Genomic DNA, 22,029 nt, shown 5'->3' with positions numbered 1-22,029 from the left:
TTCACCTCGTCCCTTTGGTGCTCGAGAGCTGTATTACGACGGTGTTATTTGGATAGCCAACTCGCGTTGGCTTTGTGCAACGCAATGCCGAATGTTTGGAAATGAATGAGAATAATGTTTTGTGTATCAATGATCGAATTTCATCTGTCTTGCTAGTTTTGGGTTTACTTGACGATACTATTTCCATGAATATGGTTATGCTACGTTGAAATTGATGTCACTGGGCTTGGACGGAGCTTCGATGCAAGTGGGTCAGTGCAGATGCGCTAATTTAAACCAATGAAACGGCACTTGCCAGTAAATACGATACGTTATCGTCTTGTATCTCAACTGCGTGGTGTTGATCGAGTCCACACAACCGCAGATTACTGCATTCGCCACTTTTCAACTCCAACACTTTGTAAGTGACTCTATAAAAGCATCCACAACAGATCCAACACATACGAGTGGCTCTAACAAAATTAGTCATAAATATGAAACCGCTGCGTGCGTTCCCGCTGCCGCTCAACGTGGGAACGGACATTTGCCAGATTTCGCGCGTGTACGGCATCCTGGCTACGCCGCGAGCGACGCGCTTCGTCAACCGCATCCTGGCTCACGAGGAGCGGCCGCGGTTCGCCGCGCTGGCAAGCACGCTGCCATTGAAGCCGACGAGCATGCCAGAGAGCGAGCGCGCGGAGGACTCGGCGGTGTCGGTGCGGGACCCGGAGGGGTGGAAGGCGGCGGCGTTTATGGCCGGACGGTGCGTTTTTTTCTTCTCTCTTCTTTTTTTCCGTTCTTCTTTTCCAGCCTTGACATGACGAAACGGTTTGACGGTGACTGAGGGCAAAATTGCGTTCTAATGGGATGAAAAAAAAAAATTGAGCTGTATAGATTCGCCGCCAAGGAAGCCGCCATCAAGGCGCACACGCATAGGCAGCTCACCTTTCACGACATCGTCATTGAAAGGCGCGCCGTGGCTGCCCGCACGGAGACGCTGGGCAGCGGGCCGCCGGTCGCAAGGATAAGGGCGGGGGAAGGAGGAGCCGGGGAGGATGAGAGTGCCATGATTTCAATAAGTCATGATGGCGACTACGCGACGGCGGTGTGCCTGGCGCATGACCCGAGCGTGACGAGATGAGGAGGATAGGGAGGGGCATGAACGGTGTGTCTTCGTGTGAGAAGAGAATTGTACGAGCTTTGTATACGATAAATTTTGTACACTATTGATGACGACAATGACGACATGAATTAACTGTTTGAAATGGTTAAATTCTTTTTTTTTCCGGGCGTGAAATCAAACAGTAGCAAAACTTCTATAATGAGGTAGGCAGGCAGGCAGGCAGGCAGGCAGGCAGGCAGGCAGGCAGGCAGTTGGTGATGGGCCGCAGCGCAGGAACGCGTCCGCGTCACCGGATAGAGTACCCTGGGGCTGGGGAGGAAATGGGCCGGGGCGGCGTTGGGCACAAGGTGGTGTGGTGTCAGGGTGGAAACTGTTGTCACCATCTTTTGAATTCAAAGGCAATGAGCGGCTGTGTCGGATGATGGCTTTAAATGCTCATGGCATGAAATTCGAGCTGCTGCTGAAGGGTTGTTTTGGTGGTACTATATAACTGAAGATGAGTGCCAACTACCGAATCTGTTGGAACTGGGTGGGCATTCCGAGACGGCTCCGGGCCATGAGCTCGGTCGTTGAATGCTCGGCAGAGAAAAGGTACATAGGACTCGATAAGAAATAACGTACGTGGAGGTAAGCATACGTGGAGAAGCGTACCTATCTCTGGGTACGGCTCCCATCGACGTGATGGAAAGCCGTGAATCGTACTCCGTACTTGAACTAGTATTATCAAGAGAGGTGAACGACATGGCCGGGTCCCCGCCCCCGCCGCCACGTCGGGACGTGGTTGTGGCCCGTGGGTGTTTTGGGTGTGTATGCAGACGAGTTGTGTAATGAACTCCGTATGCCGTTTCTCTTACTAGGCTAAATCGTACCTAAATATGATTTGTTCTTGAGGTGTTTTAGTTTTGCTCTCATCTCATCCTTGCAACAGCACTCGGGTAGCCCAGATATTCATTTGTACAAGGGCCCCTTTGCAAGCTATTTACAGGCCCGTTTGCAGGCCCGTTTGCAGGCCCGTTTGCAGGCCCGTTTGCAGGCCGGCTGTTGTATCCGACCAGCGGACATTTGGCGGATATTCAGAAACATTCACAGTGGATACCTACCTAGGTCGGTATAAGCCTACTCTTCACCTTCACTTCCTAGGTAGGTGCAGCCTTTTACAAGGCCAACTCACCCCCGCCAAAGTCGACTTTTCGGCGGTTCAACCCCGCTGATTTACCTGCTGTCCCCTGATGCATCTTCTGTCCGCCCGCTATTCCGCCCGCCGCCTCTCCCTGCCTGCCCCGTTAGCCGGCCCCGACTTTTTTCGTTTGTCATATCAACTTCGTTTCAAGACGTACCCGGCCCTTCCTCTTCTTCTCCCCTCAAAGGGAATTCCAGTTCACCCTCCAAAGCGTACCGAGTCTGGCCTCTGCAGCTGGCTCAGACACGTACCGCGCCATGGACGTCGTCATGGAGCCCCTCGACACTCTCCAGCTTAGCACCTTTTCGCCCTTTTCGCCCATTGTCCTCCGGCCCCATCCACATGCCCTCCCCAGGTGAGCCTCACCTCGTCTGCCCTGGCCTGCCCTTGCGCCGCGCCGCACTCGTCGCGCGAAGCTGGCGCACTCTCTCTCATCGCAAATATCTAACAGGCCCCTTCTTCTCTTCCCATCTACAGTGACGTTGAAACGTATCCCTCAAGGCCGCTTCTGCAATGGATCAAGCAAGTCTGCGACTACGCCCGCTCCGGCCGCCTGCAAGCCGCCACTCTCCTCCTCTCGCTCTTGATCCTGGCCCTTACCGTCATACTTCGCCGCCAGCAACACCCCGTCACCTCAAAGAACCCGGCTTCCGCCATCAAATGGCCCTACGAGATTGTTTCCCAGCTCTGCAGAGCTTCCGCCCTCGCCTTCCTGATCCGCGCATACGTCGACAACCCCCACCACCTGCCCATTGCTACGCTCACCGCCTACGTCTTTGGCCTGGGCCTCATCCGCCTCAGCTGCACTCTCCAATGGCGTCGTCGCATTCTATACCATGTCAACTTGGTTCTGCTGGCTACCCTCGCTCTTCTAGCCGTCTCCGAGTACTTGCCATGCGCCCAGCTGCGCTACGACTGCTCCTCCGATCATGGCGTGCGCGGTGCCCTTGTCTCTCTTGTCGCCGCCGTCATTGTTGCCGCCGCTACCCCGACCGAGTGGCTGCCACCCCAGCTTCCCTACAGCATACCCGACTACGATCCCAACAAGGAGCCCGCCCCCGAAGAGACCGTTAGCTGGTTCAACTACTTTTGCTCGTACGAATGGCTGACCCCCATCGTCTGGAAGGGGACTCGTGGTCGTCTCGACGCATCCGCTGTTCCAAAATTGGCCTGGTATGACGAGCCTCTCTATCTCTTACGCAAGATCCAACATGCCCGCTCCTTGAGCAAGTCCACTATGTGGACGTCGCTCCGCTTTCAGCGCTCCGAGCTCGCCCTCATGGCTTTCTGGGCAGGCTCCGCCTTTGCCGTTGAGAATGTTGCCCCGTTTGGCATGTTCAAGCTCCTCGAATACCTAGATGTCCCGACTATTGCCACATACCGCCCCTGGGTCTGGCTCACCATGGTCTTTCTCGGCCCCCTCACGCGCTCTCTGCTCTTCCAGCAGTACGTCTTCACCTCGACCCGCCTTATTGTGCGCATCAAGTCGGCCATGACCCAAGAACTCTATCACAAGGCCCTGGAATCCATGGAACTAGAAGATGACCCTTTTCAGAGCGCAAAGCGCAGCGGCGATGCCAAGAAGGAATCCTCTGCCAAAACTCAAAAGAGTACTTCCGCTGGACGACTCGCCAATCTCATGGCTGCCGATGTCGACGCCGTTTTCCGTGCCAGAGACGTCATGATGGTTTTTGTTGGCGTCCCTGCTGGAACAATCATCTCTCTTGTCGGTCTCTACCAGATGCTCGGATGGGTCTCCCTCGTCGGTACCGCAGTCCTTATTCTAGCCACCCCCATCTCTTTTTGGCTCTCAAGAATCATGTACAAGACGCAAATTGTTGTGCGTAAAACTCAAGACGCCCGAATCTCCCTCGTCACCGAGTATCTCGCTTCCATTCGTGCCATCAAGTTCTTTGCCTGGGAAGACGCTATTACTAACAAAATCGTTGCCGCTAGAGCTAGGGAGCAAAAGGGACTCTGGAACATTGCTGTCCTGCAGACTGTCATCAACCAAGTGACCCAGGCCTTTCCCTTTCTTTCTCTTCTAGTCATGTTTGGTCTCTACGTTGGTGTGGGTGATCGTCGCCTTGACGCTTCCACTGCATTCACTACCGTCTTTCTCGTCAAGAATATTCGCCGAAACATCATGATGGCTAGTGCACTCAGTCGCTCGTTTGCCGGTGCCATTGTTGCCTTTGGCCGTCTCGACAGATTCTTTGCTACCGCCGTACCTCTAGTCGAGTACCCCGTCGGGCCTCTTCGCATCATCAACGCTTCGTTTCGCCGTAACAAAAAGGCCGTCTTTAGTCTCGAGAATATCTCTCTCAACTTTGTCGAGGGTGGCTTGAATGTGGTCACTGGCCAAAGCGGCAGCGGAAAGTCGACTCTACTCATGGCTATCCTGGGTGAGACGTACCTGGAAGCTGGTGCTGTCACAGCACCTTCTGATATTGCCTATGCTTCTCAGACAGCATGGCTCCAGAATGACACTATTCAAAATAACGTCTTATTTGGCAGCCCCATGGATCGCATTAGATATAACCGCGTCCTTGAGGCTTGCTGTCTGCTCACCGACCTTCATGAACTCCCACTCAAGGACCAAACTATTGTTGGCGAAAACGGCACCTCCCTGTCCGGTGGCCAAAAGGCTCGCGTGGCATTAGCACGAGCTCTGTACTCTGGTGCCTCTCTCATCCTCCTGGATGACATCTTCTCCGCTCTCGATGCCAAGACCTCAGCCGGCGTCTGGAAGCGCGCCTTTTGCTCCAACTTGCTCAAAGGCAGAACTACCGTCCTGGTGACCCAGATTCCGTGGATCTCGTCTCAGGCCGATTATGCCATCTCTCTGGACAAGGGTCGCGTCGTCAATGCTGAAGCCAATATCGGTGCCGTTAGGCGTCCTATCACCATTGCCGAAGTTCTCGGCGGCGATGGCGATGAAGATGGCGACACAGAAACTCCTATGGAAGCCGACCTCATCGCAGACGGAGATGCCGAGATTGCCGGTCGCAAACCTGCTAATGGCGCTGCCACTAAAGACCTCGTCAATCAGGAGATGAGGGCCTCTGGCAAGGTCGGCAGACTGACCTTCGTGGAATATATGGGCTACTTTGGCAGTCCCATATTCGGCATCTCTTGCATTGTCGGTCTTTTCCTGAGCAACATATTCTTCTTCGGAGGCACCTTTTGGCTATCTGTCTGGGTTGAGGCTTATAACAAGAAGGGTTATGTGGATATTGCCTACTACATGGGCATCTTTGCTGCCTTTACTTTTCTGGAACTTCTCAGCTTTGGCTTCATCATTGTCATGTTTGAGTGGGGTGCATGGCGCGCCGCTCGCAAGCTGCACAATGACTTTATTCGCGCCATCATGAGCGTTCCTCTTTCCTGGTTCAACACTATTCCCGTCGGTCGCATCACGAACCGCTTCTCTGGCGATATGGCCTCCATTGATGGCATGCTTAGCCAACTTCTGAGATCGGCACTTGATGCCATCATGATGCTCTTCTTCCGCATTGCCGCCATTAGCTCCATTATGCCCATCTTCATGATTCCAGCCTTCTTTACCTGCCTCTTTGGCGTCGTCATTGGTGAAATGTACACGCGAACTGCTGTCGTGCTGAAGCGACTTACATCCTCCTCACAGTCGCCTGTCTTTTCCCAATTTGCGGATACTCTTGCGGGGTTGGCTGTCATTCGTGCCCGAGAGGGCAAGGGCGAGGAATTTGGCAAGGAGTTGGCCGCTAAGCTGCGAGTATGGTCGGCGGCATCGGAAACTAACTACAATTGCAACCGTTGGGTGGCTGTCCGTGTTGATTTCGTGACGTCGTTGGTCGCTTTGGCCGCTGGTGTCATTGCTATTAGTCAGGCTGGACTGGTTGGCGCTGGCTTGGTAGGCTTCTCGCTCACCAATGCCAATGGTCTGAACCAAACGATCCTGATGCTGGTTCGCGCCATGAACGATCTCGAGGTTGAGATTCAGAGCTTCCACCGTGTCAAGGAATACGTCAAGCTGGAGCCCGAAAATGCTCACGATACGTCGTATCCTGACGAGGACGACTACGCGGATGACGAGACAAAGGTTATCCCGAAAAACTGGCCTCGCGGAGGCGACATTGAGTTTCGCAATGTGACAATTCGATACGACCCTGATGGTCCCAACATTCTTACCGACGTCAACCTCAAATTTAAAGCAGGCGAGCGGGTAGCCGTGGTCGGCCGCACCGGCTCTGGCAAGAGTACTCTTGTGCTCTCGCTGCTTCGCTTTACACATATTGTCTCTGGACAGATCTTCTACGACGGCGTGGACATTACGCACGTATCCCGCGACCGTTTACGCAAAGGTCTTACCATTATCCCGCAAGAGGCTGTGCTGTTCAACGGCACCGTGGCCTCCAACCTCGACCCCACGGGACTCCTCCCCTACGAGCGCCTGGAAAAGGCGCTAGAAAAATGCCGTGGCATCGCTTCCTTCTCCGGCAGCGACTACTCGTCCGACACGGACGCCGACCACAACGGCAGCCCCAGTCAGGGCATCTCGCTCGACACGGACGTGGACGCGCAGGGCGAAAACTTTTCCCACGGCCAGCGCCAAGTGCTGTCGCTGTGCCGTGCGCTCATCCGCGAGAGCAAGCTGATGCTACTCGACGAGGCCACGGCGAGCATGGACTACGAGACGGACCGCGGCATCCAGCAGGTGCTGCGCGACGAGATGGAGCGCGCCAACGGCGGCGGCGCACGCACGCTCGTCACCATTGCGCACCGTCTGCGGACCATAATCGACTATGATAGCGTGGTGGTTATGAGTGCGGGGAGAGTCGTCGAGAATGGCTCGCCGAGGGACTTGTTTGAGTCAAAAGGTCTGTTTTACGACATGATTTACCACAGCGGCGAGATGGATGAACTCCAGACGATTCTCAACGTGCAAGACAAGATTGCCGTGTCGACGCCGTCTTCGACAACAGAGGTTGAGTCAGCAGAGTAGGGCTGACTTTTATGAATGACATGTATATGAAAACAGGCATTGTACAGATTTGCAGGATTTGCATGAAAAGTTTGCCGTATATGGAGATTTTGCCGTGGATGGGCTTTTGGGATATATAAAATATGTTTGTACGACGGGTTGGGTTACTTTGGGCAAGATATCTCGGATTTATACATGTAGATATTGGAGCAGATTGGTCTATATTCCGCCAGTAATACCCTTTCAGAGCAGGAGCAGAATGACAATTTCTGGATGACGTTCTTCATTTTCTATCATCATTTATCTTTGCAAAAAACTTTGGAGGCATGGCCTCCCAATCAGCTTGTGAGTCATCATGATGGGACTGGTAGCATCGAGTAGGCATAGCAGGTCTGGTAGATGCGAACCAGCTCTGTGACGAGTGTGTTGCATTGTGATCTTGGTGCCGCACAGAAGCAAGGTCGAATGGCATATGCTCCAAAAAGGAACAAATCAGCAAACAACGTGTCAACAAAGACCATGTAAGATCTAGATTCATAGGCTCGTTCGACTTTGAGGTGTCCATGTTTGCTGCCAGCTGCCAAGCATCTGCATCAAAGGCCTGTTGCGAGCCAAGCTGAACGCTTCTGGCACGCCACATGAATCATCACAGAGAGAGGCATGACTGTAGCAGCAGCAGTATCTATAACTACCGTGGTCTGATTTCGTATATTCGACCACCCCGTGTATGCGCAGAAAACAAAGCTTACAATAATGTCTGAACAAAACCCCAACAAGCCCCTAACGCCGTATACAGTTGCAAAACAGTCGGGCGTCGAAGCTCGCGCTGCTGCACATGAATCCTTCATTCACCCCGACGGCTATCGCCTAGCATTGCAGCTGATTGCCGCTTACTTTGTTACCATGCCACTGTATCCAAACAAACACAGTTTGAACCGCTTTCTGTTCCTTTTCGTCAGTTCCTCTATTGTGCTGGAACAGAGCCGTCTTCCAGGCCGGATGCGCCGGCTTCGACATTGTGGTAGTCAAGAATTTCAGAGTACCTATAACTCAAGTTAGCATCTCGTTGATCTAGCGCAAGTGCTTTCTCCTACATCATGATCTTCCATGTGTCAACAGGAAGATCAGCATCGTTGAAGCTCCAGTCAAACTTTTCCTCAGCAACAGGCTCGTCAGTGGGATCATGATAGGGGGCGAGGTAATCATGTGAGAGCGCTTCGGCAGCCGTGATTCGCTTCTTGGGGTCGAAGACGAGCATGCGCTCCATCAGATCGATCGCTATATCTTGTTAGTAGAAGTCACTGCAGTGCTAAATTCACCACATACCAGAATCGTCCGCGTTCTTAAACTTGTTGCGGAGGGGTTGGCGTTCGCGCTTGGGGAGCGACTTGACGAATCGTAGAGTCTGTCGTATGTCAGCGATCATGATCATGCTTTCCGGTACGGTGAAGCGCGCTACGTACATTTTCACTGGCAATGGTGTTGATGACATCATCGGGGGGTGTTCCAAGAAGCTCGGTAATGATGGAAAACTGGTTGACATGATCCTTGCCGGGGAATAAGGGCTTGCCGTCGAGCATCTCGGCGAAAATGCAGCCCGCGCTCCAAATGTCGACCTCGACGTCGTATTTTTGCCATGTGAGCATGATCTCAGGAGCGCGGTAGTATCGGGTGGAAACGTAACCCGTCATCTGGGGGTCTTGAATTCGAGCGAGGCCAAAGTCGCAAATCTTGAGATCGCAGTTTTCGTTGACGAGGATGTTGCTTGGTTTCAGGTCACGATGAACGACGCCAGCCGAGTGGACGTACTTGAGGCCGCGCTGGACAAAGACTCGTTAATCACATCGGGATACATGGTTTGGTCTTGCAACATACCATGATCTGGTACAAAAAGTATTGGATGAATTGCTTCTCGAGCGGTCTCGACGTGAGGAGTCTGTGAAGGTCGGTTCCTAGGAGCTCGGTGACGAAATAGCTACGGTCGGGTCAGTACCGTCGTTGGAGGTAAACACGGGAGGGCGGAAGCCGCATACATGTCTTCGAGAGGGGAAATGAAGATATCGCTCAGAGAAATGACCTGAAGAGGAACGACGATCAGTACTGTGAAGGCTATGTACGGGTGGTCGAGGGTTCGGTACATTTTCATGTCGGAGATGCTTGAGCAATTTGAGCTCACGGTATGTGCGCTTGGCCAGGACCGGGGTGCTGAAGGGCTTCATGATCTTCTTGACGGCGACATTTTGGTTGGTGAGCTGATCTCTGGCAGAACTAAACTTGTGTTAGTAGGGATGGGGGCGCTACTGCGTGAACGGCTGCGTTGATGAGCAATCAGCAGAGAACATACCAGACGAGACCAAATGCTCCCATGCCAACAGGCTGGAGGTCAGAGTATCTGAGAAGAGTCAGTATGAACGGAGACGAAGGAATAATGGCGGGCGAAGAAGATGATGAGATACGCACCTTGACGTTATCTCAAACGTCGTTCCAAAGATCTGCGCGCGAACAAATTCGGCCATTGTGAGGGGCAGCCAAAGGCAAGAAAACGCGGCTTAATAAATGCGGGAGTTGAGAGGGGGGTAGAGCGGTCAGGGGCGCGGGGTAGCGACGTGGCCAGGGCGATTGGGACAAAACGGATGCACAGAGGGGCAACGCAAAGGGTGAATGAAGACGAGTCGATACCTCGGGAGGCCAGGCGCGACAAAATTGGTGATCGAATAGGGTGAGGAGGAAAGGATGCGAGGGCGATGAGGCACTCAAGTGGGATTGCCAGCTGATAGAGGGGAGCTTGACTTTTGCGGCTGTGGGCTAAGGCGGGGCAACAGTGCAGAAGCAGCGTACAGCAGCGCAGGGTGTGGCGGGCGGATGCTCCAACGCGGTCCAATTGTGAGGCGGGGTGGGCGTTTTATTGAAGGAATCTGGTCCGGACCAGTTCTAGTTTTGTAGTTTGTCGCTAATTATTCAGTCGTTGCTACAAAGTAAGAATGAGACCGATGAATATAGAGTTTCGCTGTCGTTGGGATCGTACAAGATCTAGAGTGCCGCATACTTCAGTTAGCGAGAAAAAAAAAGGAAGGGCCACAATTCGTCTTGCGACAGTAGATCGTCTCAAGAATCAATATTTAATAAAGAGCAGTCAAGTAAAAAGCAAAATGCGATGCCCAAACAAGCTTTGCAACGCTACCCGCAGCAAGAAAGCCCGTGCAGTCGTACTGCAACGCTGTCGGTGGCGTGTTGTCGACGGCCTCGACGTACAGCGGCAGCCACAGTAGCCAGTGAAAAAGCGACGACAAGTCGGCGCGATTGGCATGCCAACTGACAAGGCAGCTGCCGATACCCGATTCCACTCCACGCCAGCCGAAGCGTGACAAAGATGCGTCTCCTCATCAATCAGAGCACAGCACCGCCGAAACCAGTGCAAAAGATCAAGCAACTAGCACGAGCTGCTTCGATTCAGCAATCTCCCCACTGATGAGGGCGACCTTGTTGAGGGGCGTTTTGTGGTCTCGCGGCACTCTTCGTTGTGCCCCGGCGACAGCTGCAGCCACTCACACTATTGCGACCGAGGCGCCATGCTGCGAGCAGATGGATTACCATTGGCCGAAACTCGTATCAGACGACGGAGAGATCGAGCCGTCGCGAATAGCAGGCTACTAGGATGGCCAAAATCCAAGAAAGCAGAGGTCAAAGAAGGGCTCTACGTACCTTTTGGAGGAGGTGCGCAAACGGGTGTAGCAATGACAAGACGGGATCGTGTACGGAGTGGTCACTTGGCGAAGCTGAGATATAGCTTCTATTGAACAAGATGCTGCTAATCTCTTCTCACTGCAAAAAGCCAGAATACTGTTAGTCAAAGTATCGCAAAAGGAGAGTAGCCGCGTCGCAGAGAAGCAATCATCAAATTCGGTTGTGCAGCGCTGCAGTCCCGCCTGGGGGGGGGAGATTTGCCCACTATAAAAGCTTCTGCGAGAAGCATTGAACAAGGGGAAACGTACCAAGAAATACACAAATCTTGCACAGTCATGAATTTGTCCCAGAAAAAAGGATGAAAAATCAAAAAAGCAACAAGACGTGAGAAACTCTCTTCCCCAGAAACATAGGTAGGCATCGGAGAAATAAAAGCCCAAACAAAGGGACCTGCCTGCCCTGGCGGCGACCACCGACCGAGCTCCAAGCTTTCTCGTAAGTAACGCGCGGGGCAAGGAAAAAAAAAGAAAGAAAAAAAAATAGTGTCCACTTTCCCTCTTGTTTTGAAGATCGAGATTTCAGCAACCAGCACCAGACAGCCGGGTTGCGGGAACAAGTTGCAACGACCAGTAGGACAAAACCGTCCGTCACAAAAGGTCCATAGGTGCCAGCGCCACCTTTTTTGTCTGCTGGTGGTGTCTTACCGACCCTCCTCGTCTTCATCTCATGTGTCCATCTCCGTAGAGATCTGTAGTCCGTAGACTGTGAAAATGATAAATAATTCGTCTCTTCCGTCCTTCGCATCTCGCAACCGCCATCACCATTCCTTCCCCGCGACATGTGACGTGATGTGGCATCTGGGAGCCGCTCTCTCACCCAAAAGATGACACTTCTACCCCAACTTCAGCTGGCTTCTACCCCTCCAAAGAAAACCCTCGTGGCCCCCTCCATGTGGAGGAGCGCCATCATTTCCTCTCATCTGCCAGTAGTTGCACGACGCCTCTGCGCCGACGTCGTCATACCCCCATCTTCCTTGACCAACATGGCATTTCATGCAAACTGCGGCCCAGAATTCCATCAATCAGACACTGCATTTTTCCAAACAAAGAAGCAAAAACAGCCATCCGCCCGCACAATGAGCTGGGGCCCTCTACGTCTCGTAGTTGTTCTGCGGAGCGAACCGTCCGGTCCAGCGTTTTTTTTTACTTCTCTTCTTTCCTTTTTTTTTTTTGGCTCGATTCTTACTAGTCGATGCCCCACGATGTCTAGTCGGGTAGTTACTGCAAGCCCGTTGCGCAGCCATCGCCATTTGTGTCTAGATCGGCTCTGAAACATCAGTGTCATCGCCCCACTACATTATTAACTAGCTTGTCAAGCGAGCATAATAATCATTGTTAGCCTCAACACCACCAGTACCAATGTTTTGGGCCGCACGTCTTCGTACTCATAGCAAAAGCAGTCCATCGTATTCTTCACGACTACCTATGAGTGCATGCGCACAGCTGAAACAAATAAGATCAATCTGCTACTTCACTCTTCAATCCCAACCGTCACGACCGAAACACGAGGCGCTCAAATTTCTGCACGCCTCACTTTGATCCGTGTCAACTCCGCTCTTCCATTACTCTCTAATGGGCAGCGGCTCGACGTTCCAGATACTGTCAGCATACTCGTTAATGCAGCGATCACTGCTGAAGAAGCCCATCCGGGCCACTGCAGTGATGCATTTGGAGACCCATTCGTCCTGGTTGCGATACGCCTCATCCACAAGTCGGTGCGTCTCGATGTAGCTGTGAAAATCATCCGACACCAGGTAGTAATCACCGTGGTCACGAACGGCAGCAATCAGAGCTCCAAAATCGTGTGGTGCTCCAAATGTACCCTTTGAGATCTCTTGGAACACGGCATCCAGGTCTGAGTCTATGGCGTGTGAGCCGTATGTGTGAGCATGACGCAGGTCTTCCACATCCTCTGACAGGTTACCAAACAAAAAGATGTTGCTCTCGCCAACTTCTCTTGTAATTTCAATGTTGGCTCCGTCGCATGTACCAATGATGAGGCCGCCGTTGAGAACAAACTTCATGTTGCTGGTACCAGAGGCCTCGGTTCCGGCAGTGGATATGTGCTCGCTGATATCTGATGCAGGGCAGATAATCTCAGCCTTGCTGACGTTGTAGTCTTCCAAGAAGATGACCTTGAGCAAGTCGCCAATATCAGCGTCATTGTTCACCACCGACCCAACCGAGTTGATGAGATGAATGATTTGCTTGGCCATCCAGTATCCGGGGGCGGCCTTTCCACCAAAGATGGAGACGCGCGGAAGCTGCTGCTTGCGTTCTTCGGGAGACATGTTCTTGAGCGTCAGGTAGCGGTGAATGACTCCGAAAATGTTCATTTGCTGCCGCTTGTACTCGTGGATACGCTTCACTTGAATGTCAAAGAGCGATGCAGGGTTGACAGTCACTCCAAGAGTGTTCTTGATGTGCTTTGCCAGGCGAATCTTGTTGGCGTACTTGATCTCCGCCCATTCCTTGCGGAACTCCTTATCGCCCACAAATTGCTCAAGCTTGCTCAGCTTGGTAAGATCTGTCAGGAAATCGTTGCCCCCGCATTTGCTGGCAATCAGTTCCGACAGGCGAGGGTTGGCCTGATGAAGCCACCTGCGGGGTGTCACGCCGTTGGTCACATTGGTAAACTTGTCTGGGCCATAGATGGCGACAAAATCCTTGAAAATGGTCGTCTGAATGAGATCAGAGTGAAGCTCAGCAACACCGTTGACCTTGTGGGAGCCGACAATGGCAAGGTAAGCCATGCGAATCATCTTTGGCTGCGACTCTTCAACGATGGAAACGCGACGTAGCATATCCCGGTCCTCTGGGAATTTTTTCTCGACATGCTGCAGGAAGAACATGTTGATATCGAAGATAATCTGTAAATGTCTTGGCAAAAGGTTCTGCAAGAGGCCAACAGGCCACTTTTCGAGCGCTTCGGGAAGTACGGTGTGGTTAGTGTAGCCAAACTAGCGGCAAGTTAGTGCCATGCTATCGCAGTTGTGCCATATTTCACTTACAGTATTGGTAACAATGTCCCAAGCTTGGTTCCACTCAAGGCCTTCGACGTCGACGAGAATGCGCTGCAGCTCAACAATGGCGAGCGTAGGATGGGTATCATTCAGCTGAATGGCGACCTGGTCCGGGAACTCGCTCCATCCGCGCTTGGACTTCTTGAAGCGACGGACAATGTCAAAGAGGGAGGCGGCGACCCAAAAGTATTGTTGCTTTAGGCGCAATTCTTTGCCTCTCTCCAGGTTGTCGTTGGGATACAGCACAGCGCTGATGGTCTCGGCGCGCTGCTGGTCGGCAACGGAGCTTTCGTAGTCGCCATTGTTGAACTTTTGAAAGTCAAATTCACCTCCAGAAGCCTTGCTGGACCAAAGGCGCAGGTTGTTGGTGGTGGGTGTTGCGTAGCCCGGAATGGGAACATCATACGCAACGGCCTGGACAACTTCACCGCCATCCCAGACCGAGACATTCTTGCCATTCGTGTCGGTTGATTTTCTGACATTGCCATAGAATTGAATCTGTCATCTGTGTTAGTTGTGGAAGACTGTGAAAAGGTGTGCAGAGAACGTGCGTCGACAGTTACATCATGGCGAGGAAACTCCCAGGGGTTAAAGTCCAGCCAATAGTCGGGAACTTCCACCTGGTAGCCATCGATGATTTCCTGCTTGAAGATGCCGTAGCGATAGCGAAGGCCATAGCCCCAGGCGGGATAGTTGAGCGAAGCCAAGCTATCGAGGAAGCAAGCGGCGAGACGGCCGAGGCCACCGTTGCCGAGAGCTGCATCGTTCTCCTGGGTTATGACATCTTCAATTCTGAACCCGAGCTCAGCGAGACCAGCTAAAACAAACTTTTGTAAGCACAAGAAAATAGAGAAACTGGTGCATAATGTTACCTTTAGCAGTGTCTTTGTGGCCAACATTGAGCATGGCGTTGTCCAGAGCACGTCCCATAAGAAATTCGAGACTGAGGTAGTAGACTCGCTTGGAGTCGCGGAATGTTTGCTGCTGCTGTGTCTTGTTCCAATCGGTAATAAGGCGATCGCGGAAAGCTAGGCTGGTCGCGGCATAGGCAGCGTTTTCGTCGCAATTAAACAAGCTGCGGGCCAGGGTGGTCTCGACATGACGGACGACCTCGCGCTCGAAGCCATCCTGGTCCTCGAAGCTCTTGACAGCATGCTTCTCCCAGGCTGCGCGCTGAGGGTCGGGGATGGAAGCTACATAGGGCGTGTTAGTCAAACAGATGGATGATCAAGACGCTAGAAGCTCTTATGGTTGGTGGTAGCCAACCCCGCCCCCGCCTTAGACTGGGGATGGCAGTTGGATAGCTGGGTGCCAAGAGCAGCCAGGTTCGATGGCGAAATTAAAAGCAGTAGGTAAAATGCTTGCCTTGAACACTTTTGATTTCGCCAGCGCCGAAGCCAGTGAATGTCCTCTTGTGCTTGGGACGCGAGACGCCGGCGGGCCCGACGGAACCTTGGATGTCGACGATTGGAGCAGAGGTGGAGGGGCGACGCTGGCGGGTAGGCAGTGCTTGCTCAGACGCCATGGTTGCTCGATGCAATGCGTGACAATGCTTTCAATGCTATTTTGTAGATGAAGAAGTCAAGGAGAACGCTTGAAAAGAGGCGATATGCTAGGAAGAGGACGGAGGATGATGGATAAAAATGGGATGAGAGCTTGGGAGGAAAGAGGCGAGCTGTCGACAGGTGCCGTCGGTTGGTATTTGTTCTGATGGTGGCACAAAAGCCAAGGGAGGTACCTACCTACCGCCTCAAGTATCAGCCCATCGAACCACTGACAGCGAACCACTTGACAGCCGGTAGCTTATTAGCTGGGCCGCTAAAAGAACGTCAAACGCTTTTCCAGGTGTATGGAGGAGCTACCTGTGCCATGTTGCCATGCCATCCCGTGCTGCGGCAGGCGGTGGATGGGTTGCTGCGTTGTCAATGGTTGCACGGCGCCATCAACATGTGTGCATGCTTGTCTTCAAGCTCCCAGGCATCCAACTAGTGGCAAAGGCTGCATCAAGGAGCTAAATAGTTGGCGTTTGACGGTGATCCAACGAGCGTCTGGACCGTCTTTGGTGGGGGAGCTGTTGGAGGGGAAAGCTATGGCGGGGCACATCACCTCGCCAGTCTTGGTCAAGTTTTGGTCAAGTTGCTGATGGAATCGGCCCTTGATTCCGTTGGGACATTTGCCAAGTTGACGAAAACCCGAGTCGACAAGAGAATGGCAGTATCTCTGTCGAATTAACTCACATATTATAAAAGACCCTCCTTTTATCTATTTGCTTTCTCCTTCATATCAAAAGAAGGACACAATTAGTTACCAGTACGCAGCCAACTCGCCAGCAGTTAACGAATGGCTTTTCTATCATACCCGGGAAGCGCAGTCCCTCACCTCCTCTCCATTCTACATCCGCTGCACCCGAGTTCCAGCCATGCCCGTACATGATTCGTACTCGAAAATCCACCTAGACCGGGGTTATTTCTTGTATTCAATTCTGCTGTGCTGCCATGTCGCTCGGTCAGTTGAATACGCATGAAGCCGCATGCAGCATGCACAATGGCCTCATACCTGTTGCCCCACCGCTCATCCCTCCTCCGCCACTACAGCTAGGGAGCTACTTATTACTCCATATTGTCCTTGAACCAACCCATCATGCCCATAATAAGCCCGTCTACCAACCACTGACTTGCTCCTCGCGCAACTTGTTCGGGAAAGATGTTTACCAAAACATTAACACATCACGTAGCCTTCACTCGAAGCGCTTTCATCACGTTACCCCTAGACATCTGTAACGGCCTGTTAAAACTACCTGTGGCCCTTCAATCGCATTATTGCCACCCACCCTGATAGTCATGACTGTACGTGGCTTTTTTCCTGTTCCCCATGAGAAATCAGACATTGCATACCACGTGCATGCCAATCTGATAATTTCACTCACCCCCCTTTGCACCACCCCCGTAATTTTACATTCGCCCCCTTGTATCAAATCTTCTCTCATTCGATTCATCGCTAGCAGTCAGCGAGGCACGCTCCAGCTCGACTGAACCGGCCGCCGGCGATCAAGACTGCCCGATATGTTCTCGCAGACATGGCAGGTAGCATTAGGTACATCCATACAGACAATCGCATACGCTTCCCAGACAAAGAAAATCATCAATTCGGCAAAAACAAGACGGCCCATGCTTACTGCGCCGGGGCTATAGTAAAGAAAAGAGACAAGGGAATAAGAAATGACAAAAAAGCAGTCAACGCCATTCCATGAGGACAGTCCTCCCCAACTGCAACAATCCATACAGCCTAGTCGCAGCAATTCGGTGTCGTGACATGTCGAATTATGTAAAAAAGGAGACCCGCCGTCGTATCAATAAGTCGTAAAAGGAAGTCCAGAGGACAACAGATGGTCGGTGCGCGAATCGCTGCCCAGCAAGTGCTCCAAACTCCACAGTCGGCGTCTCGCATGCAGCGCCGTGGCACAAAGCCAGCCATGCCAGCCATGACGGCGATATATAAGCGCCATTTGGCTCCTCAGCGGATATGTAAGCGCCATCTGACTCCTCAGATGATGCCGGTATCTTTTAGCGCATTGCTCAAGATGGTCTCCTTGACCGCGGCAAAAACGAGTCTGATGTTTGATGTATCTGTAGCTTGCGTCAAGCTAGATATGAGTTAGCAAAAGCAAAATGCAGGTATGGCCAAGAAACGTACTGGGGATAAAGATTGAGGTGAGCTCGGTTGACCTGATTGAACCTCCATAGTAGGTATTTGGCGGCCTTGTTGACGTCGTTGCCGCCGGAATAATCGGGGAAATAGTTGGCCAGTGGCGACCGAGTGAGCTTTTGCTTAAAAATGTCCACCTTGTTGAGAAACAGGATAATACTCGTTCGCATGAACCATCGCGAGTTGACAACCGAATCGAAGAGCAAGAGACTCTCCATCATGCGGTTCTACAGCCGTCAGCGTTTGTGCCATACTTGACAAAGGAGGTCGCTTACCTGACTACTCTCTTCCAAGAGCACCTGGTCATATTCGGAGAGAGCGACGCAAAAGATAATTGACGTCACGTTCTCGAAACAATGAATCCATTTCTTTCGTTCACTACGCTGTCCACCGACATCGAACATGCTGTGGCAGGGTTAGACAAGTCATCTTGTGATGCATGGGCAAGACGCAACGTACTGAATACTGAGAGCACCCATTTGGAAACGAGTCTCGTATATGCCAGTCGTCTTGGTACGAGCACGCAGAACGTCCATTTCCTTAGGAAGATAGTTTGGCGCAACGATGCGCATCGCTTCCTGAAAAAAGCTGAAGAGATTTGTTAGCACAACACTGGCTGCAATTTCTACTCAGACTGGATCTGAAGCTCACTATTCGGCCGAGTCCATCAGATAGAATTCGGTTTGGTGCTCCATTAGTCGGTCTTTGGCGGGATCTGACCATAGCGACTGAACAGCCGTGCCGACTTGGGGGTCAATCTGGGCTTGAGGGCCTGACTCTGCTTGATATTCCATGAGAAAGGCCATATGTTTGCGGTTCTCTGCTATTTGGGGCTCAATGCCGAACTGCTGCATGGCGGTAATGATGGCTTTGGCGCATTCGACCAAGTTCTTGAAGACTGTGGGCCTGTAATTGTAAAGCTCATCGTCCGAGTAGCCCTTGAGATGAATAATCTTCATTTGCTTGACAATGGTTGACTTTCCGCTCTCGCCGGAGCCTAAGTAATTGATCGGCTGTTAGTGACAAGGCCGTGTTTGTGCAGGCATGGAGGTTCTGTACCTAGCAGCAAGATCTTGCATTCTTTCTTTAGTCTCTTGGAATCCTCCTCGATTATGCGATCAATGGCCTGGCTCTTCTTCTTCTTCTCAGCCTCCTCGCTTGTGGAACTGAGGCAATTGCCCATCATGAGAGAGTTGATGGGGCGGGCGGTGCCCTCGAATGTGGCGGGAAGGAAGCCGTTGAACTGCGAGGCGGTATACGGAGTTGGGGCGACGTTGAGCAAGGCGAATCAAAAGCGGCGCATGGTCAAGCAGACGGAGAATGAAGCGGCGGTGGGCAGCAAGCGAGTAGACTGCTGCGGCGCGAGGGTCGAAGGACGAGCGGGTGTCGCGAGCAGTGGTCGGAAAGGGTCGTTGTGGGACGGGAGGCAATCTGAGGTAGGACGAGAATCGCGGCAAAGCACTGGGGTACGGAAGCAAACGGAATGTGTGGCGATGTAGCTGGGGAAGCACGGGATCACAGCAGCCAAATGTCAGAGGATTGTTCGAGGGCGGCAGGGTCGCGTAGAGAGGATGGCGAATGATGGAGAGCCAAAGAGGCGATGAATGGCGATAGCTTGACAAGAGAACGGGGCAATGATGAAGACGTCGTGCGTGTGAGGTGGGCCAATTGGGGGGAGAATCGGTGGGCGCTGGGCTGCTGGTGCGGAGCGAGAGCTTTTTAGTGCCAGCAAATAGTGCGGAGGATTCGGTAGCTATCCACGGTAAGAATATGCGGCCATGGGGAAGAGCATTGATATTTCTGATGGAAAAGAGACGATAGAGTCGAATCGTGGAGGAAAGGGAAAGCGACAGAGACGACAAGATTGCAGCTGGACGAGGCAGAGATGGGAGACGTTGGAAATTGACAAGAAGCTTGTGAGGGGAGGGATGGGGGGCGTGCAAGCTACCTAGAACGGTGGTGTTATGCTGTGGACTGTGGAGAGGCTCACGAGCGGCTGTGTGGGTGGGTTTTGTGTACGCTTGACAAAGGTAGAAAATTAGGCAGGCAAGAGGTACTCTTTCATCAGAGGGTTGGTAGGCCAGAGGAAAGTACCTATTTACCTAACATATCTGCTTGTTCCACAGCCCAAGCGATGCCCCGGGGTAATTGGCAACGAATTATCCTGCTTTGCTTGCTACTAACTAGTTATTTACATGTTGGATGACTTGTTGGATTGGCTAGTCGCAACTACCTATTTAATCAACAGCCTGATCGTATTTGAATGAAATTGAATTAGGGGATAAAAAAAGGAACAATAAATAAATAAATAAACGCCGTAAATTACTGGTATAAACAAATGAGGAGTCCGTGGTGGTCTGCCACCTGCCAAGTGCCCACCACTGCCACCATCAATCAGCTGGCGCAGGGATTCACCTAGAACTGCACGAGCGCCTGCAGGTATTTTATTCAATAACGATTGGTAGCCAGCTATTACTCCGTGAGCGCCAAAGAGCCTTGAAAAATCCTTGTCAACACATCCGCCTCACTTCTTGGCTAGTTGGCTAGGCTCGTGACTGCGCTGGTGGAGAGCATCTGCAGAGAGCAAAAGCGCCAAGTAAATATCAGCCTCGGTCCTCATACTAATATCTGGTAGGCAACAAGTCTGGCACAAGCGACTCGAGTTGATATTGAGACAATACATGCACATGTGGACACGACAAGATCCTGGCCAGTTCCCCAAGACACTCTAGCAGGCAATGCCCGTGCGGGCAGAAACTATACTCGGCCCGGCCTTTGCCATCTCAAGTGCCTCGATGGGAAATAAGGACTATAGTGTGCTGGATCGCCGAGCAGGAAACTAATCGACTAGATAATAGTACGAGTGAATGCGCCAAACGTTTCTTTTCTGGGCCCGTGTAATGTAAAGTCTAAATTCCGGGTATGATGCGAGTCTCTCTGCGAGCAGAGAAATGGAACGAAACAGGTGTACAAGTAATAACTAATAAAATGACATGGACAAATAAATGAACATGGCCCCCGACGGCTAAATACTTTTCCAGCCTTGGAAAAGGTTCCTCTGCGACAATGTCCGTTTCTGTCGGCGCTCAGGTACCTGCCACCCTGGTCCTTGTCCGCCCATCTAGTTCCACGCACAAGCCAGCTGACAACACGCAACGTCCAAGCCTCTCTGTCAAGCTTCTTCCATTTTTTATTACCATCGACTAGTTCAACATCTCGCGAACCATGATTCCATTTCATCTCCCGCCTTTGGTAACTTGCCACCGTCGTTTCCAAGTCATCGATGCATCCCCTGAAATCTGCCGATGCCTGCAGCTTCCGTCACGATCGAGTGTCATGACCCCTCATGCCGCACCCTCTACTGGCCTCTAGTTACTTGGTCCGCAACACGCCCAACGGTATTGACACGTTGTCTCTCCTCCTTTTCACTTTCCATCAATAGTCAACGGCATTGGCCTCGCCTTGCATACTCTGTATATGCAGCCACGGCGCCAGCCTTATGCAGTCCGCCGGTTGCCTGTCTCAATCTCTTGCCAGTGCGTCGCACCACTCACCTTGTCACCCAAGATGGGCTGTGCTGTGCGCCAAGGCTCAGTTATCAGCATTCGCCCGCCTCATCTCCCATTTGCCGTGCATCTCTTACCTTCCAAACACCAAGGCAGCAGCAAACATGTTGCATCTTCGTCTGCGATTTCCCTGCCTCCGTGCACTAGCGGCGATCAGCACGGCCCCGAGTTGCCGCTCGCTAATAAAATGTTGTTGCCTTCTATGGTTCTCAGCTCCGACGCCACGGCATGCCTAGCTCTCAGTCCCGCAAACCCGGTCCTGGCCCCAAGAGTCTGTAGATCGACGGACGAGTTGACAACGACGTCGTCTCACCACTGCTCGCCAAGCATCCCTCGCCTCCCGCAACGTGATTGGTTTCGGAAACAAGGCGTTCATTGTCATGATCGCCCACCATCTACTCATACGAGAAGCCGTCTTGGCATAGCCTAACCGGCTACTTCATTCAGCTCACGCAGTCGTTTTTTACTCCATTCAGCTCACACAGTCGTTTTCTTGTTGCCAAGTTTCTTCTTAACCCACATACTGGAAAATAGCACCCCGTGTGCAATGAGACACGCTCGACGGCATAACACGGCTGGTCCCGGTTGGTGGACCGGCATGGCTTGTGACGGACTTACGATCCCCAGCGCCGCGCCGCAGCTCGCAGTCAAGACCCTGCTGTTTCCCCGTGCTCAAGTGCCCATTAACCTCTGACGAATCGTCCGAGGTGACTGTGTCGCACAAGGTATCAGTGACTTGTGCCCACG

The 22,029-nt window shown here is 52.3% G+C and overlaps 5 protein-coding genes across 5 annotated transcripts; 2 read left to right on the top strand and 3 right to left on the bottom strand.

Moving 5' to 3' along the window:
* Positions 1–473: 473 nt before the first annotated feature.
* On the top strand, positions 474–1,120 carry BBA_05211 (uncharacterized protein; the record flags this gene model as incomplete). Its single annotated transcript, XM_008600308.1, has 2 exons — positions 474–742; positions 874–1,120. 2 exons carry the CDS (start codon positions 474–476, stop codon positions 1,118–1,120), a joined length of 516 nt encoding a protein of 171 aa, XP_008598530.1.
* A 1,431-nt stretch (positions 1,121–2,551) lies between these two features.
* BBA_05210 (ABC transporter) lies at positions 2,552–7,266 on the top strand (the record flags this gene model as incomplete). Its single annotated transcript, XM_008600307.1, has 2 exons — positions 2,552–2,637; positions 2,784–7,266. The coding sequence occupies 2 exons, from the start codon at positions 2,552–2,554 to the stop codon at positions 7,264–7,266; spliced, it is 4,569 nt and encodes a 1,522-aa protein (XP_008598529.1).
* Positions 7,267–8,209: 943 nt separating this feature from the next.
* Positions 8,210–9,761, bottom strand: BBA_05209 (mitogen-activated protein kinase; the record flags this gene model as incomplete). The annotated part of the gene is made up of 9 exons (XM_008600306.1): positions 8,210–8,288; positions 8,340–8,523; positions 8,572–8,650; positions 8,709–9,065; positions 9,121–9,220; positions 9,279–9,322; positions 9,384–9,513; positions 9,590–9,637; positions 9,706–9,761. 9 exons carry the CDS (start codon positions 9,759–9,761, stop codon positions 8,210–8,212), a joined length of 1,077 nt encoding a protein of 358 aa, XP_008598528.1.
* A 2,789-nt stretch (positions 9,762–12,550) lies between these two features.
* On the bottom strand, positions 12,551–15,536 carry BBA_05208 (glycosyltransferase family 35; the record flags this gene model as incomplete). The annotated part of the gene is made up of 5 exons (XM_008600305.1): positions 12,551–13,948; positions 14,000–14,509; positions 14,575–14,828; positions 14,884–15,204; positions 15,386–15,536. 5 exons carry the CDS (start codon positions 15,534–15,536, stop codon positions 12,551–12,553), a joined length of 2,634 nt encoding a protein of 877 aa, XP_008598527.1.
* Positions 15,537–17,554: 2,018 nt separating this feature from the next.
* BBA_05207 (G-protein alpha subunit) lies at positions 17,555–18,899 on the bottom strand (the record flags this gene model as incomplete). Its single annotated transcript, XM_008600304.1, has 6 exons — positions 17,555–17,654; positions 17,705–17,943; positions 17,992–18,121; positions 18,176–18,304; positions 18,368–18,713; positions 18,776–18,899. The coding sequence occupies 6 exons, from the start codon at positions 18,897–18,899 to the stop codon at positions 17,555–17,557; spliced, it is 1,068 nt and encodes a 355-aa protein (XP_008598526.1).
* Between the last annotated feature and the right edge of the window lie 3,130 nt (positions 18,900–22,029).

The sequence above is a fragment of the Beauveria bassiana genome (genome assembly GCF_000280675.1).
Source record: "Beauveria bassiana ARSEF 2860 unplaced genomic scaffold BBA_S00013, whole genome shotgun sequence".
Taxonomy (NCBI): Eukaryota; Fungi; Ascomycota; class Sordariomycetes; order Hypocreales; family Cordycipitaceae; genus Beauveria; species Beauveria bassiana.
This window is presented reverse-complemented; position numbering and strand designations above follow the sequence as displayed.